The 18,174-nt window shown below is 40.4% G+C and overlaps 1 protein-coding gene across 5 annotated transcripts in view; it reads right to left on the bottom strand.

Moving 5' to 3' along the window:
- The window catches only part of Fam118b (family with sequence similarity 118 member B), a 46,779-nt gene that overhangs the window by 3,248 nt on the left and 25,357 nt on the right, over positions 1-18,174 (bottom strand). For 3 of the 5 annotated variants that reach the window (XM_050120021.1, XM_050120023.1, XM_050120022.1), the window contains 4 exons: positions 16,077-16,329; positions 5,742-5,969; positions 3,837-3,965; positions 1,887-2,172 (listed from right to left, as the gene is read on the bottom strand). In XM_050120021.1, the coding sequence (XP_049975978.1) occupies positions 1,887-2,172; positions 3,837-3,965; positions 5,742-5,969; positions 16,077-16,329 (896 nt within the window). The remainder of the gene's footprint in view (positions 1-1,886; positions 2,173-3,836; positions 3,966-5,741; positions 5,970-16,076; positions 16,330-18,174) is intronic. The other 2 variants (XM_050120024.1, XM_050120025.1) reach the window with 2 other exon arrangements.

Genomic DNA, 18,174 nt, shown 5'->3' with positions numbered 1-18,174 from the left:
CATACAGACAGAATATTGTATACATAATAAATAAATATTTAAAAAAATAAATTTTTTTTTTTTACTATAATTAGAATCCTACTTGGAGTCATCTCTGGGAATGATTAGATTTAGGAATATATACTAGATCACCTGTATTTTAATGTATTATTGAAAATACATTCAAATTGGCAACAAGAATACTTATTCAAAAGTTAGAAACAAGGCTGGAGAGATGGCTCAGTTGTTAAGAGCACTAGCTGCTCTTCCAGAGGACCTGGGTTCAATTTCCAGCACCACATGGCAGCTCACACCTGCCTACCATACCAGAGCTTTTGACACCCTCACACAGATAAACATGCAAGCAAAATATCAATGAACATAAAGTAAAATTATCTATCTATCTATAAAAGTTTGAAGCAGGCTGGGTAGAGTGGGTGTGTGTTTGTTTATATAATCACAGTACTTGTGAAGTTGAGACAGGATTCAGAGTTGGCTGTAGGCCAACCTGGACTATACAGTGAGTTCAAGGCCAGCATTCAGGGGGCAGAGACAGGTTTACGTTTGAGGACAGTCTGGTCTACAAAGCAAGTTCATCTCAAACAAACAAAAACCAAAATAAGACAATTCCCCCCCCCAAAAAAAAAATATCTAAAAACTAACCAACAAAGCCAGATTCTTTATCAACAGTCTGTAACAAACAGCAAGAAAATTCCTTTAGAATTGGGTGGGTGAGTCAGAATGACCATACCCTAGACCTGGCCTTATTCCTCCCCTAAGGCTCCCAGGTTTTCCCCACCTCAAGTTGGGGTCTTGCTATGCGGCCCTTTTGATCCTCCTGCCACAGCCTCTGAGTGCTGAGATTATAGCTGTGCACCATCATGGTTTGTCACACTTTCATCTTTAATTCAACTGTGTGTGTAATCACATTATTTCTTTATGGAAACGTTCTTACAGGATAAATTATATCAGAAGTGCTTCTGAAACAAAAGGTCTTGAAATTTTTGATATATACATGAAAGAAATTTCCTCATAAACTTAGCCAAGGCTAAGTTTATAGTCATTTATCTCCATTTTGAAACCTGAATTTTAATTGAACCTCACTTAAACTAAGCACCTTCAAAATTTTATGATTTATTGTGTGTGCGTGCACACATGGAGCCCAAAAGAAGGAGTCAGATCTCCTAGAATTGGAGTTACAGGAAGTTGTGAGCCTCCTGACATGGTTGCTGGACCTAAACTTGGGTCTTCTGGAACAACAGCAAGTGCTTTTTTTTTTTTTAATTTATTTATTTATTATGTATACAATATTTTGTCTGTGTGCATGTCTGTAGGCCAGAAGAGGGCACCAGACCTCATTACAGATGGTTGTGAGCCACCATATGGTTGCTGGGAATTGAACTCAGGACCTTTGGAAGAGCAGGCAATGCTCTTAACCTCTGAGCCATCTCTCCAGCCCCCCAGCAAGTGCTCTTAACAAGTCATCTCTCCAGTACCGCAAAGATTTTTTTAATTCTGTGTATGTATGATACATAAGCAGGGCATGCATGTGCCACAGCACAGGTGTGGAGGTCAAAGGAGCAGGTTCCTTTCCATAGTAGGCTAAGAGACTGAGTTCAGGTAGTCAGGCTTGAGTGGAAAGTGCATTTTCCTACCGAGGAAAGCTGGCTGGCCTGAAGCTAAGAATCCTTATGTGTTTTTCTTACTCTCTGTGTATGATGACCTGCAAGGGTATATATTATGATTATTTCCCATTATCAAAGTGGTACTTTGGCATGACCTGAAGGCTGACACTTTTTCCTTTTCCCAAACTGGTCGACACAACACATCCTCATCTTGTCTTTAGCGATTTTATTCCTCACCAACACAAAAAGCCAAAGGGTTGCTGCTCTTTGACCTCCCCTTACCTGATCTGCCTCTTGTGGAGATCTCACATGTCAGTCTCTTGAAATATTCCGGAAGATCAGCATAGTCATTTCCATAGGAGATGACCTTAATCCCCTTGTCCAGCATGTTTTCTCGAAGCTTCTTGAACTCATCTACATCTCCTCTTCGAACCAGCATGAAATGTTCTAGGTCAGATTTATGCTTGACAGCCTCTAGGAACAGGGCCTGGAAAGTGGTGTCGTCCACCGTCCATCCACAACCCAAGAAAAGAAATGACTTGTTTTCATAGAGTTTCTGAATCTCCCTCTTCAAGGAAAAGAAAACAACAGATTACTGACACAGAAGACAGACAAAAGATTTGGCTGAAGCAAAAAAGGTCAATAGTCTATAACTGCTACATTTAGCAGACTGAAGTGGTCCACTGACCAAAATTTAAGAGGGAAAGAGATCACAAGGTTTGATTTCCTAGTTATTATTACAATAATAATGATGCTTGATCTAAAACTGCTTTTTATCTGACGTTCATCTGAAGGTTTTGTTTCTTTAAAAATATACATTACTTTGTGTATATGATGTAAGTACATGAGTGCATGCCACAGGATGCACGTGGATATCAGAGGACAACTATGAATTAATTCATTTTTCTCTGTCCTATCTTTACATGGGTTCCGGGGACTGAAGTCAAACTGCAAGGCTTGCACACTGAGTCATCTCACTGATTTTTCTGTTTTGTCTTTAAACAGTTCACCACATTGGCGCTAGTTTACTGATCTTGCACGTTTAATTTTTTAGATTTATGTTCTTGGTTGATTAGAAAACCAACGGGTCTTTGGTGTATCTTACCCCTTTCCACTTTCTGGAGAAAAAAATTTTATTTGTTTTTTGAACGTGTATGTGTATATGCATGTTACATGTAATCTGTGGAGGCAAGAAGTTGACGTTGGGAGTTCTTTTCCATTGCTCTCCATTTTATGTACTGAGGCAGGTCTCTTATTTGAACTCTTAACTTGCAGATTCAGCTGACCCAGATGGTCTGCTCCCCTGTCTCTACCTTCCAAGTGTTGGGATTATATACACATGCCACTGTCTTTGACATTTATGTCAGCGCTAGGGCTAGAACTAAGTTCTCATATTGTGGAGAAAGTGCCTTACCCACTGGGCCATCTTGCCAGTCCTCAAATGTTTTTTTGCTTTAAAAACTGAACCACTAGTCATCTGAAAACATAATTCTATCAATAGGTATGGTCAAAGAAACCTTACTAAAAGCATCACCATGAGTGTATACATAATTTGTGTCTGTGCATATAGTACACACACACACTCAGTATCAATAATGGATAAGGATATCCCTTATCCATCTCTTATACTTCAGAAAACATCATGTTTCCTGGTCTTTTTCTGGCCCTGTCCCGTAAAGATTCCATGTGACCCTGTTCTGAAAATTTGTAGCACTGAGCTGGACCCAAGAAGCATTTCCAGTTTAAATATGTATATGTGAACAAGTTCAAAACTTGAACCCCAAAGATCAACAAACCCAAAGAAGAAAACCTCCATTTTGTCATCCAATCAATTTGTTTTTCAATTTTCTAAGTAAAGAATTAAGTGTGAATAAGTAGATAGTCTTTTTATAATCTATGTCCCAACTATAACTGCTTTTTAAAAAGTTGCCTAAATTATTTTGGACATGGACTTATTAAGAAATCAAATAATGAAGAAGGAAAGTAATATATTCTTGGTATGTGAAGGTACCAATGAGAGAGTGCCGTCTGCTGGCTGATCACCAAGCATAGGCAAATAAATATCTGTCCTTTGATCTCAGGATGGCATGCAAACTCAGGGATAAAACACAAGGGAGTAAGGTCTTAACTTTCTTCTTGTTTTGACTGAAGTAAATGCTCCCATGTTAACATTTAGAATATACTTAGAAATGTCTGCAGGAGTGAAAGCCCAGCTAGATCAGCACCACTTACCATGACTTCAGTGTTCCTGAGCACGTTCTGATATCCAGCTGGGTGGAGGACAATGCCACTAGGATTGGTATAAACCCCATGGATGTGTAACACACTTAGCTTCCGCTTCTCCTGAGCCCACTCCAGAACCTGCACAATACATACATAGCTTGACAGGATGGCAAGGCGAGCACCTGCTTCAAAGTCACAATGTGTAAGAGGCTGCCTAAGGATTAGACTTCTGACTTAACTACAGCTTGATGCTATCATAAGGACAAGAACTCAAAAACTTGATGGGCCCAAGTTCCTATGTTAGGACTGTTAGGAATGATGGTAACAAATCTAGTGACTTCTCTTTGAAAGTCACTGTCAGCAGTTAGAATCTGTCAGCATTTGCAACCCAATATGGATAGTTTCCTTTGGTGATGGTTCAAGCACTGGTACCATCCTCCCATCCTTTCTTCCTCTCTCCCTCATGGATATCTCTGTGAAGCCCTGGCTGTCCTCAAACTCACAGAGATCCACCTGCTTCTGCCTCCTGAGTGCTGGGATTATAGGTGTGCACTGCTATACCCAGCTTATTTTCATTCTTCTTTGCTCATTATTTAACCCAGGCCGGCCTTCAACTTAAAATCCTCTCACCTCAGCATTATGAGTACTAGGATTACAGGAATGCACCCCACACCTTGTTCAATTCCCAATCTGGGTCCCAGGTCCCAATCAAAGTAGTATTCCAGCTACTACCCTAGCAGAGGCAGGTCTGTGGCACTGAGGGAATCATTTATTCAGACTATTTATCTGGGTACTAACTAAGCTGAACAAAAAGGCAGGTTCCAAGGGAACAAAACAATGAAAATGACAAAATCACAGAGCAGGGCAAATGACCATAAAGGAATCATTTCTTCATCAACACCTTTCAAATTTGTGTGTGTGTGTGTGTGTGTGTGTGTGTGTGTGTGTGCACATGGTGTATGTTGGGGGGGTGTGTGGTCAGAGGAAAACTTGCTGAAGTCGGTTCTCTCCTTCTAGCATGTAGGTCCTGGCAACTGAACTGAGGTCACTGGGCTTAGTGGTTAAGAGCATTGCTTGCTCTTCCAAAGGTCCTGAGTTTAATTCCCAGCAACCACATGGTGGCTCACAACCATCTGTAATGAGGTCTGGTGCCCTCTTCTGGCCTGCAGGCATACACACAGACAGAATATTGTATACATAATAAACAAACAAACAAACAAATAAATAAATAATATTTAAAAAAAATAAAATTTTGAAATGGGATTTCTCACTGGCTGGAAACTCCCAAAGTTTGGTTAGATAGCCGACCTGTTGAACCACTGTTCCAGTATCTTCAAATGACTAACTTCATCCTTATGATTGGGCAAAGCTGTCAATACTCATAACTTTAAAATCTTTGTATTTTATTGTATGTATACTGATTTTACCTAAAAAAACAAACAACCCAAAAGTACAAGCAAGGAAAGCAGCTTTCTTTCTCACTGATACAGCTTTAACTGGAGATGTCCATCACAGGCTCATGGTTTAAGTGCTGGCCCCCAATTCATGATGCTATTTTGGGAGGGGGGTCTTGCCAGTAAATAGAGCACTAAGGGAGAGCTTTTATGAAGGTTATAACCTGGTCGATTATGGTCCACTCTCTTGCTCTGTTCTGCTACGATGTGAATGGTCTCTACCACATGCTCCAACCGCCACAAAAGGGAGCCTCTCCACTGTGCTCTTCTTACTGTGATGCCTAAAGTTCCCTGCACTAATGAGCTCCAAGAAGCCTTTCCTCCTTTAGCTGGTTTCTGTGGGATATTTTAGTCCTAGCGATGTGAAAGTATTACTGATACTCTTCCGCTACAGAAGGTACATTTTCTGAGGAAGATAAAACCCATTACCCTAAGAGAAGACTACTGGTTAACATTTTACCTTTTTCTCATCAGTAAGGTCAAGGGATTCAAGCTGTTTTCCCTGGTCAGCTGCATAGAGTTCTAGGAGATTATCAAAATTTGTAGTTAATACTAGGGCTCCATTTTCCATCAGATGGAGAACAGACTGAAGGAGCTGTTTTCCCGAATCTTCCATCTTTGACTCCAGGTCATCAAATACTTCATATAAACAGTCTTTGAAAAATGTGGACCGAACATTACTGGTACGCTGCATGTGTGGGAGATTTGAAAGACACACACACAAAAAAAATTCGTAAGTACTTTGTTAACTTGTTTCAGTTGCAGAAATTATACATTTTGAATATTTTATAACTTAAAATGTCATCAGCTCTCATTGTAATAATGAAAATAGGATGGTACATGCCAAACACAATGTCTAGCAAACAGTAAGTGATCAATACCACATCAGACAGAAATGAGCACAAGCCTTTTAGACAGACATTTTGAATCTGGAGAAATGGTCTGGCTGTGGATTCCTGGTTGGCCTAGAATTCAATTCTCTTTGACTAAGCTCGCCTCTTATTTTCTTTCTTTCTTTTTTTTTTGTAATATAATTTTTTATTGAAAAAAAAATTTCCGCCTCCTCCCCGCCTCCCATTTCCCTCCTCATCTCACTTTTCCCTCCCCCTCCCTCTCCAGTCTGAAGGGCAGTCAGGGTTCCCTGCCCTGTGGAAAGTCCAAAGTCCTCCCCCCTCCATCCTGGTCTAGGAAGGTGAACATCCAAACTGGCTAGGCTCCCACAAAGCCAGTACATGCAGTAGGATCAAAACCCAGTGCCATTGTCCTTGGCTTCTCAGCAGCCCTCATTGTCTGCCATATTCAGAGAGTCCGGTTTTATCCCATGCTTTTTCAGTCACAGTCCAGCTGGCCTTGGTGAGCTCCCAATAGATCAGCCCCACTGTCTCCGTGGGTGGGTGCACCCCTTGTGGTCCTGACTTCTTTGCTCATATTCTCCCTCCTTCTGCTCCTCCTTGGGACATTGGGAACTCAGTCCGGTGCTCCAGTGTGGGTCTCTGTCTCTATCTCCATCCATCTCCAGATGAAGGTTCCGTCCAGATGGAACTCCTCAGCTCGCCTCTCATTTTCAATGATCTTCCTGTCTCTGCCTCCCTAGTGCTGGGATTACATGGGCTATCATGCCCACCCAGCTTCTAAGTTATCATTTTATAGAAGGCAGAAAATGGACAAGGCTAAGAGATGAGGACTAAAGGATGAGGGTAGAAAGCAAAGTACCAACTACCCTTCAATCAGGATTCTGATCAGAAGGCAGCACTCAGACCTAAGGTGGCTTAGTATTTTCTGTCCCCTTTATTCTTTTAGAGAGTCTGCTTTTTGGCAACTTGACCTAGGCTAAAATTATTTGGGAATAGGGACTTCAACTGAATAAAAGCCTTCATTAGATTGCCCACAACAAGTCTGTAGGGCAGTTTCTTGATTAATGATTGATATGGGAGGGCCCAGCCCACACTGTGTGTATGGGGTGGAGTGACACCCTGAGGCAGGTGGTCCTGAGTGATGTAAGAAAGCAAGCTGCAGCACAGTGGTGCACACCTTTAATCCCAACACTGGGGGGGGGGGGTGTCTCTGTGAATTCAAGGTCAGCCTGGTTTTCTACTTAAGAGAATTCTCAGATAGACTATATTGAGAGACTGTCTCAAAAACAAAAACAAACAAAAAACAAAAACAATCCTGCCAGAAAAAGAAAAAAAAACAACAAACCAAAACATGCAAACAGAAACAGCAAGTGTGCAGCAGGCTGATAAGGCAATGAGGAGTAAACCAGTAAGTGATACTCCGTCATGACTCTGCTTTAGTTCCTGCCCTATTGGAATTTTTGCCCTGACTTAACCTGGACAACGGACCTCAAGCTGTAAACTGAAATAAACCCTTTTCTTCCCAAGTTACTTTTGGTCATGGTGTTTTCATTATAGCAACAGAAACCCCAACCAAGACCGAGGGAAAATAGAGAACATGGGGAACAATACGCAGCTCATGCTAGCTTTGAACTTGTTACATAGTTGACTGACACTGGTCTCAAACTCATGATCCTCTAGCCTCAGCCTCCAAAGTGCTAGGTTACAGGAATGTATTCCCACATTCAATTTAGCATCTCTTTTTCAATTACAGATACTTGGCTGCTTATGGAGTGAGGAAAACCACTTAATACTTCCTTGTATTGTTTTGCCCTGACCTAATTCAACATTCTGTTTTGATGGAGGAAGGTCATTGGTTAATTAAATAAAGAAACCGCTTGCCCTGATAGGTTAGAACATAGGTGGGTGGAGTAAACAGAACAGAATGCTGGGAGGAAGAGGAAGTGAGCTCAAAGACGCCATGCTCCCCTCTCCCGGGCAGATGCGATAGCTCTGCTCTCTGAGGCAGAAGCAATGAAACAAGCCACCAGGTCAGACATGCTGAATCTTTCCTGGTAAGACTGATGCTACACAAATTATTAGAGATGGGTTGATCGGGATATGAGAATTAGCCTGTAAGGGCTAGAGTTAATGGGCCAGGAAGTGTTTAAAAGAATACAGTGTCCGTGTAATTATTTCGGGGCATAAGCTAGCAGGTGGCCGGGGTGCTGGGGACGCAGCCCTGCCGCTCCTATCACAACACTGTTTATAGATTTGCTGTGAATAATATCTATTAAATGACAAAGTTATGAAGAGATTTAAAATAAATTTCATGATTAAAATCTTGGCATTTTGCAATTGTTTTAACAGGGCTGGGGATAAAACCTACAGCTTTGGACATGCAGGACTGGACTATATCCATAGCTATCAATTATTAAAAATACTAAACCCAGACACTGAAGAGATGCCTCCAAGGTTAAGCTTGTGTTCTACTGTTGCAGAGGACCTAAGTTTGGTTCCTGGTACCCAGACCAGGTGGCTCAAACAGCTAACTGTAGCTCTAGTTCCAAAGGACTCAGCACCTTCTGGACTCTCCAGGCATTTCCACTCACTCATACACACACCCACATATACATAATTAAAAATAAAATTAACCAGGTTAGAGAGATAGCTAGTTGGCTAAGAGCACTTGTTGCTTTTTCAGAGGACCTGAGTTCAGTTCTCAGCAGCCACATTGGGTAGCTTATAACCACCTGTAACTCTACCTCTAGAGGATCTGATTACCTCTTCTGGTCTTTGCTGACAATAGGAACACATGTGGTGCATATACATACAAGCAGGCAAAACACACACAAAAATAAGTAAAACTAAAAAAAAAATTAAAAAAAGAAAAGAAAAGAGGGGCTGGAGAGATGGCTCATCAGCTAAGAGCACTGGCTGTTCTTCCATAGGACCAGGTTAAATTCCCAGCACCCACATGGCAGCTCACAACTGTCTGTAACTCTAGTTCCAGGGGATCTGATACTCTCATACAGACATACATGTAGGTCAAACACCAATGCACATAAAAATAAATAAAACTAAAAAAAGTTTTGTTTTGTTTTTTCTTTTTATAAAAAAGAAAACCAGGTGCAGTGCCATGCACTTTTAATTCCACTATTTGAGTCAGAGGCAGGCACATCTCTCTGAGTTTTAAGTCAGAATGGTCTAATAGTGAGTTCTAGGATAGCCAGGGCTATATACAGCAACCCTTTCTATAACAAAAGAAAAAAAGAAGAAAAGAAAGAACAGTAATAATTACTAACCACTAATGAATTTGAAATAAACCATTTAAACATTTGGTTTAACTACCTCTCTGGCTTCATGTGTAATATATGCATAAATAGATTTTGTGCTGCATAACAACTGCACATTTATAGTTGGTCCTGTACAACTATATCATCTAAGTAGTAATCTTGATTTGCACAAGTACACTCTACCAGATTTTCTTTTTTGTTGCTGTTATTTTGTTTTGTTTTTGTTTTTCGAGACAGTGTTTCTCTGTAGCTTTGAAGCCTATCCTAGAACTTGCTCTGTAGCCCAGGCTGGCCTCAAACTCACAGAATCTGTCTGTGCTGGGATTGAAGGTGTGTGCCACCACTGCCCAGGTACTCTACAAGTTTGTACAGCAGCAAAACAGCGTAAGAATGTGTTTCTCAGCATGTACCCACTGTTAAACAATGAATGAGCATATTTCTGAGGATGGAGGAAATACAATGCCACTCTAAGGTGAGAAGTTGATTTTACAACCAAGAACACAGTAACTCCTGGGACAAAAGAAATCTGAAATGAAAGTAATTAGGCGAAGTGTTTTTAACAAACATGGGATCCCTCATCTATTCTTGATGTTATTCCATTAGATGAGCTCAGAGGAAGAACTGCTACACTGCTCAAGCTGCCCTTGAACTTCTATACTCAAATGACCTTCCTTCCTCGGCATCCAGAGAAGCTAGAGCTACTGGTGCAAGAGACAAGTTGCTGCATCTAGTTACCAGGGCATAGGTTTCAAGCTCCTTGGAATAGAGAGTTCCTTCTAGGTTCCCTCAAAGCAGCCCTCTACACCTTCCAGGTTTCCTTGTCTCACAGGAGTGAACCACTTAAGCAGATACAGCACATTCAGTGTTCCTTTCCTACTGTGACACAGTATTTTATAAAATAACCTTTTTTCAGCCATAGTTTTTCTGTGCTCTGCTCATCATGGTTCTACGCTGCTCTATAGCACAGCACAGTTATTTCTGCCCCTGCTGTCAGCAGCTGCAAGATTATTTTCTAGTGTGTAAACAGATCTAGAACTCATTTAGCTAAGAATGCAGGTCTTCAAAGTTTACCTAACTTCGTTACACAATCACATAATTATATCACACTAATGGTGCACAGGCAGTCAACAGGAGACTCTAATACTACTTAATTAGATGAGTAACCCAATCAAAAACAGAGAAAGGAGGCTGAAGAGATGGCTCAGTTATTAAGAGCACTTGCTGTTCTTATAGAGGATGCAGGTTAGATTTCCAGCATCCAAATGGCTTACAATCATGTGTAATTCCAGTTCCAAGGTATTTGATAGCCTCTTATGGTTTCCTCAGGTCCCAGTCACACACAAAGTATGCATACATACAATCAAGCAAAACTCATATAAAATTAAAAATAAAAATCTATCATGTGTTAGTATTAACTCTAGCTACTAAGTTCACGACACACAGCAGTCAACCACTATAAATGCTAGCACTAGATTTACTATTAAAGAAACATGATGCTCCCTTAGTTTATCAGACTCACAAGTCTAGTCACCCAACCCAACATGCTGCAGCTATTTTATTTCTTGGGTGGAATCCTGCAAATATAACTGCAACTGGATAAAATGACATACACAAGGCTATCACTGCTTCGTTATCTCCAATAGCAACAGACTACGCACCCATACATGGAAGACTGGTATGGTCCAGGACCATATCTTATCATTGAATGTATCCCAAAAGTCCAAAGTATTAAAGGCATGAGAACATGTGTTGTTCCGTTAAGAAATTATAGAACCAAGTGAAAAATCTTTGAGTCATTGGGGGCATATTCTAGAAGGTGAGTCTGGGGCCCCGGCCCTTCCCTTTAACTTTTTAATTTTTTAAGTATTTTTGTTATACTACATGCTCCGGTCATGATGTACTGCCTCACCACAAGTGCAAAGTAGTTGGAAAAACTGACCATAAAGTGAACCTTTTCCTTTCTTTTCTTTTTATAAGGCAATTAGGTATTTTGCTATAGTGACAACACTGACTTACACTCTGTACAGGAGAGCAATACACTGCTAGGTAAACAAACTAGAGGATAGTTATGCGCTATTTTTTTTTTATTTTGGAGATGGCAGCAGTGAGGGAAGGATAGGTATATTGCTGCTTACCTTTGCAAAGCTGGAAGGCTATATAGAAATACATACGAATGCTGACTTAGGGCAGAGAGGAAATGAGACAAATACACCAAGAGGAGCAAGATATCTCAGTAGATATAAATAACAACATCCTTTTGATTTTTGCAATGTGTACACCAATACTTATTCAAAAAAGCAGAATTAATCCAGGTGGTGGTAGCACATGCCTTTAATCCTAGCACTCCGGAGGCAGAGGCAGAGGCAGAGGCAGAGGAAGAGGCAGGCAGATCTCTGAGTTTGAGACTAGCTTGGTCTACAGAGTGAGCTGTTTCAGGACAGTCAGGGCTACACAGAGAAACACCATCTCCACACACACACACACACACACACACACACACACACACACACACACACACACACACACACAAAAGCAAAATTAAGTTTCAGATTAATAAATATAGTGACTTCTTACTAAAAAGTTTTTTGTTGTGTTTTCTAATTTTGTAACTCCGATGTGTACTTAGCTCCTTCATACTTACAATCACACTGCTATATTCCTACACCGGTCTGCTTACCATGAGCACAAGTAGACGGGCCTAGGTAGACCATGAGTTAGACATGGGTGAAGAACATGAGTTTTTTTCTATGAAAAGACTAAAACTTGAAAATCCCTTGAGTCACTTGTTTTAGCTAAATATCTTTTAGTTCCAGTTCTGTGAATTATTAAATCTTCTATAAGCAATATTAAAAAGATTGAGGATTTCTGCTTGTTTGTGCTGCGTTGAGATGTGGCTTCACTATCTAACCCAGGCTAGCATTGAGATGTGATCTCTAGCTTCTCAATGCTTGAATTACAGGTGGTAGCCACCACTCTGTGCTTGGAAAGATGCTTTTGTCTTTGTGTTGATTTCTTTAGATTTGAAATATGTTTTTGTCTGAGAACTAAATTTCCCACCAGTGGCCTCTCTAAGCTGAGACAAAGGAATGAAAACATCAACAAGGAGTTCGGAAGTCAAAAGGAAATGCCAGACTCCCACACAACCTCTAAGAATTTTCCTCCTTCACTTAAAATGGTGCAGTGAATCCCGAGCTACTTCATCTGTTTTACCCTGTAACTCATCCTTCCAGTCACACTAGAGTAAAGGCAAAGGCAAGCACTCCTGGTCACCTCTCGCCAAGTCACTGACATTTCTACCTCATTTACTTTGAGCACTCATTTAATTGAAGTAAAACTGATGTTTGATGAAAAAAGGTGGCTAGGCTGCTCCACCCTTCTAACACTCAAGCCTTGCTAGTGCCATTTATTCTTCATAAAACCCCATGAAGTAAGTAATACCACAAGTTGTTGGAACTCACTGAGAAGCTCATTCTGGGAGTGGGGTCTTCCCTATTTCAGACACTTGTTTCAAACTGTCCTCCCAGATCTGGGCTAGGCAGGCTCACTTCCGTTATTTTGTGATAGTGAAGAGAACAGTAAAAGAGCCCAAGAATAAAACACCGTGCCCTTGAAATGAGCTATGTCTTAAGCCTCTTCTAACAGAAGTTACTACTGTTCATCCCTTGCTATAAGGGCATCTGCAGGGGAAAAGAGAAGCTCAAGTCCGGAAGTTCAGCCATGGAAAGAAAGCTCAGCTGTTAAGCATTTGTTGGATTTAATGTTTTCTTTGATCAGTAAGTCTATTTCCTCTACAGTATCTTCAACACCTGAGATTCTTCTATCTCTTATATTCTGTTGGTTATACTTATCTCTGTAGTTCCTGTTCGTTTATCCACATTTTCCATACCCAGAATTCCCTCAGTTTGTGTTGTCTTTATTGCCTCTATATCAGTCTTCAAGTCTTGAACTGTGTTTCACCCGTTTGATTTTTTTTTCTTGGTTTTCTTTGAGGGATTTATTAATTTCTTCCAATTTTTTGTTTGTCTTTTCCTCCATTTCTTTAAGGGAGTTTTTCATTTTCTCTTTTAAACTGTCATTTTCACCAATTATGTTTAAAGTTGTTTTCTTCTTCTGGGTTCCCTCCTAATTTGGTGGTGGTGGGGTTGAAACAGGGTTTCTCTGTGTAACAGCTCTAGTTGTCCTGGAACTCAATTTGTTGACCAGGCAAATTCAGAGATCCATCTGTCTCTGCTTCCTGAGTGCTGGGATTAAAGGTATGTGCCACCACTGCCCAGCTCCCTCCTAAGTTTTTTTTTTTTTAAGATTTATTTATTTATTATATATACAACATTCCTTCCATGTATGCTTGCATGCCAGAAGAGGGCACCAGATCTCATTATAGATGGCTGTGAGCCACCATGTGGTTGCTGGGAATTGAACTCAGGACCTCTGGAAGAGCAGTCAGTGCTCTTAACCTCTGAGTCATCTCTCCAGCCCTCCATACCTGGATTCTTTTTTTTTTTTAAAAATATTTATTTATTTATTTATTATGTATACAATATTCTGTTTTGCATGTATGCCTGCAGGCCAGAAGAGGGCACCAGACCTCATTACAGATGGTTGTGAGCCACCATGTGGTTGCTGGGAATTGAACTCAGGACCTTTGGAAGAGCAGGCAATGCTCTTAACCTCTGAGCCATCTCTCCAGCCCCATACCTGGATTCTTATTAGTCCGCTGTATCTATTATTCTTGGGAGAAATGTCTACTCAAGCCTATTGTCCTCTTAGAAGAAGATTATTCTGTTTATGATTAAATCACTGCCAAACTCTGTTTTCTTTTCTTTGAAGAATTTTTAAATTTTACTGCTGATAATTAAGTTTGGGATACATTTTGAAGTAATTTTACATACTGAATAAAGACCTCATGGGCTGGAGAAATGGCCCAATGGTTAACAACACTGGCTGTTCTTACCAAACACCTGGATTTGGTCCCCAGCAATCACATAGTGGTTCACAACCATCTATAACTCTAGTCCCAGGGGATCCAACTCCTCCTTCTGGCCTCTGAAGGCACTGAACATACAAGGTACACATATACACACAAGCAGACAAAATACTCATACACACACACGCGCACACACACACAATGATAAAGGTGTGTGCCACCACCTTGGGCACAGGACTGGAATTAAAAAACCTCATGAACTCTTTTTCTGTTTTTTTTTTTTTTTTTTTTTTTTTTTGGATGGGGTTTCTCTGTGTAGCCTTTGTTGTCCTAGAATGGTTCATAGACCAGGCTGGCTTCGAACTCACAGATTCATCTGCCTCTGCCTCCTAAGTGCTGGGATTAAAGGCATGGGACACCACTACCTGGCATATGTGTGTGTGTGTGTGTGTGTTAATTTAGGGTTTTTTTTTTTTTTTAAGTTAAATTAGTCTAACATGGTCTCAAACTCTCCATTACTCTAAACTGGCTTCAAACATGTAGCAATTCTCCTGCCTCAGTCTCCTAGTGTGGGAAGTATAGGCATGTACTACTTATATCTGATTTCTTTAAAACCCATTAATTCTTTATGTGGTTTTAAGTTAGTAACAGTTTGTTCCAGTTAAGAACAAGGAACTAAAAAGAGGAAGTAAGAAATCCTAAGGTCTATGGTAAGTTTTAGGCACATTTCCTTCTACAGTCTTGAGAAAAGGGATAAAAATTACTGAGTTAACTTTTAAGGAGCAAGTGTCCTATTTCTTCCAAAGTGTATTTAAATTATTAAAATGTGGAACATGTGGGCTCAAATACAGGCTTGTGGTTCCATTCCAAGCAACACACAGCCTGTAATTCAGCACTTGAGAGGTGGTGACTGCAGGACCAGGCATTCTAACCTATCCTTGTCTTCACAGTGAGCTTTAGGCTGACCTTGGCTACATGAGACTGTTTCAAGTAACGTACATGGACCAATAGTCCTAGCATACGTGAATCCTAATTTTCAAGTAATTTTTCAGGTAAAGCAAGAAATACTTATCCAACTTCATTGAATAAAATTCTTTGTGACTACTTTGAGTTACAGCCTTTAAAAAGAACACTAAAAACTGGTTTCATTTTATCCCTCTGATGATAAAGAATTATCTGCAGCTGGGCAAGGGGTACATGTCTATAATGTTAGCACCCAGGAAGCTGAAGCAGGAGGACTTCAAGTTTGTGGCCAGTATTGGATATACAAGATGCTTTCTCAAAACACAAAAACAAAATCCCAACTTAAATCTTTCTAATATTTCCTTAAAGTCATGGATATCAGGGCACCTTTTATAATGAGCAAACAAGTAAATTCTCCGGGCAGTGGTGGTGCACGCCTTTAATCCTAGCAGTCAGGAGGCAGAGGCAGGCAGAGGATCTCTGTGAGTTCAAGACCAGCCTGGTCTACAAGAGCTAGTTCCAGGACAGACTCCAAAGCTACAGAGAAATCCTGTCTCAAAAACAAACAAACAAAAAAGTAAATTCACAAACAGAATGAAATGGGCTCAGGATAACTATCCTGAACAGGCTCTATTATCCTGAACAGGCTCTATCGATACTTCGCAGGAGAGCCAAATGTTATAAATACACAAGCACTATACAAATATTCCCGCTTGAGTAAGAAACTAATCCTATTATGAGAAAATTTCACAGGCCATGGCACACAGCAGACTACTCACGGGGGAGAGTTTCTGAATGAGGTCATGGGCAACGTGGACGAGGTTCTTGTCTTCATGGAGACACTTTTGAAACTTTTTGCTTTCCTCGTCTTCCAGAAGATCAAAATCAATAGCAGCGTCCAGCAAGGCCTGAATTAACCCCTTCCAGGATTTCAGGGCTGGGACTTGTGGTGCAACTGCAGCGCTAATGCCTGTGCCAATCACCAGCACGAGTTCTCGAGGTTTCTTGGTTTTCAAGCTGGGAAGCAGCTTCCTGAAAAGGAAAAGGCACAAAAGGATTGGAGCATCCAGCAGACAAAGCACACAAGCCAAGACGCCTGACAGAGATGTAGCTGGCTCTCATTATTCAACAGCTCAACTTGTTTGCTTTGTTCTGTGAGACAGGGTCTCACTGTGTAGTCTTAGCTGGCCTATAACTCACTGTGTAGACCAGGCTGTCCTTGAACTCAAGACATCAGTTTGCCTCTGCCTCCCTACTGCTGGGATTAAAAGCATGCACTTACTAAATTTTAGTTGTAAAACTGAGGATTCCAATTTCTGACACTTTTCCAAAGTAGATGAAATGAAACACCATAATAGTATTCCAAGTTCTTGTAGAAAGACAAAGCAGTAGCTATTTCAGGAATCCTGAGATATAATCTTAAAATCAGCTTTCTCCTCCATAGTCGTCTCTAGCTAAGAAAACCATTAACATTACAGCAGGTTCAAATGTACTACAGCTGAAGTTCTGCCAACTAAATTATTCTTTAAGCCAATGGTAATTTCAAAAGGACACGTTTGATTTGTTTTCAAAAAGAAAATATTTTCATATAAATTAAGTTGATATTGTTTGTTGAGATATGAATGTAAAACAAGAAAGGCAATAAAAAACTTGATTCCAGATTTTATAAGCAAACATAAAACTCAGCATGAAAGCCAAATCCAGCGGACAAATCTGCATGGTTTGTTTGGTTCTAGACATCACTGGGTTTTAAAAAAAAAAGTGTTCAGCAGGCTTCTGAAAACATGAGAGAGAGCCTCATGTTTTTGTCACAACAAAATAGCCCGTTCTCATGGCAGTGAGCAGAGTCCTGCAGAGAGACAGCATGTTTCAGCTCCCTTTCCCCTCTCACTCTACGGCTACATTAAAATCATTACTTACTTTACCCTTCTTTTTCAAAATAGTACAATGAATAAAAACATGACCTGCACTTAGACAAAACCCAACAAAGACTTACACTTTGGAGTCCTGGGAAACAACCTCTAGAACTGCCTGTCCTACTCCAATCTCTACACTCAATGACTTAACAAATAGGAAAACCTGCAAACACACAGAGACGAGAGATGGCCCATTTATAAAATAGCTCATCTGCTGGGGGTAACCAACAAAACTGTTCACAGCTATTAGAGACACATAACGGAGTACGCTTTAAAAAGGAGAATCAAGATAATGAATGAAAATTGGATGTGATAACCAAGGTCTATAATCCCAGAATTTGGGAGGGAGAGACAGGAGGATTGGAAATTTAAGGTCAGTTATAGAAATACACACACCCATACAATACTTTCACAAAAGGGCTTTCAGTAAAAAAGAAAAAAAGTCGCAGTTGTGTTTTATGATCTCTGCCTAAATCACTAAATAACCTAAAAAATCCCCAACATATTTATTTAGTGTGTCTGCCTCTCTGTGTGTGTGTGTGTGTGTGTGTGTGTGTGTGTGTGTGTGTGTGTGTGTAGGAGACGGGACAGCCATGGTGTGTGTGGAGGTTAGAGGACAACTTTGGGTGTTGCGTCTCTCTTCCCACCATGTTGACATGGGGACCAAACTCAGGACACCAGGGTTAGTTAGCATCATCTGCAGAGCCATGACAATGGCCCTAATAGTTATTTTTAAAGACAGAATTAAGGCAAGATAGAAAGGGAAAATCAAGGGGACATGGAAAGGGAAAAAGCCTTTCACTGAAGAATCTGGCTGGGTGTCAGAAACTTAGTCACAAATGACAAAGCCAAGATTCTCTATAGACACAATATTCTCTTTTCTAAGAGGTATGTCAAATGAGGATGTTAAAACAACAAATGAAACTATATACTTGAGATTGGGTTTGTCATCTTGACTTTA

The sequence above is a fragment of the Alexandromys fortis genome, unplaced genomic scaffold (assembly GCF_014885135.2).
Source record: "Alexandromys fortis isolate MF-2015 unplaced genomic scaffold, M_Fortis_MF-2015_v1.1 scaffold_168, whole genome shotgun sequence".
Classification (NCBI taxonomy): Eukaryota; Metazoa; Chordata; class Mammalia; order Rodentia; family Cricetidae; genus Alexandromys; species Alexandromys fortis.
The sequence above is the reverse complement of the archived record's forward strand: the minus strand, read 5'-3'. Positions and strand labels throughout refer to the sequence as shown.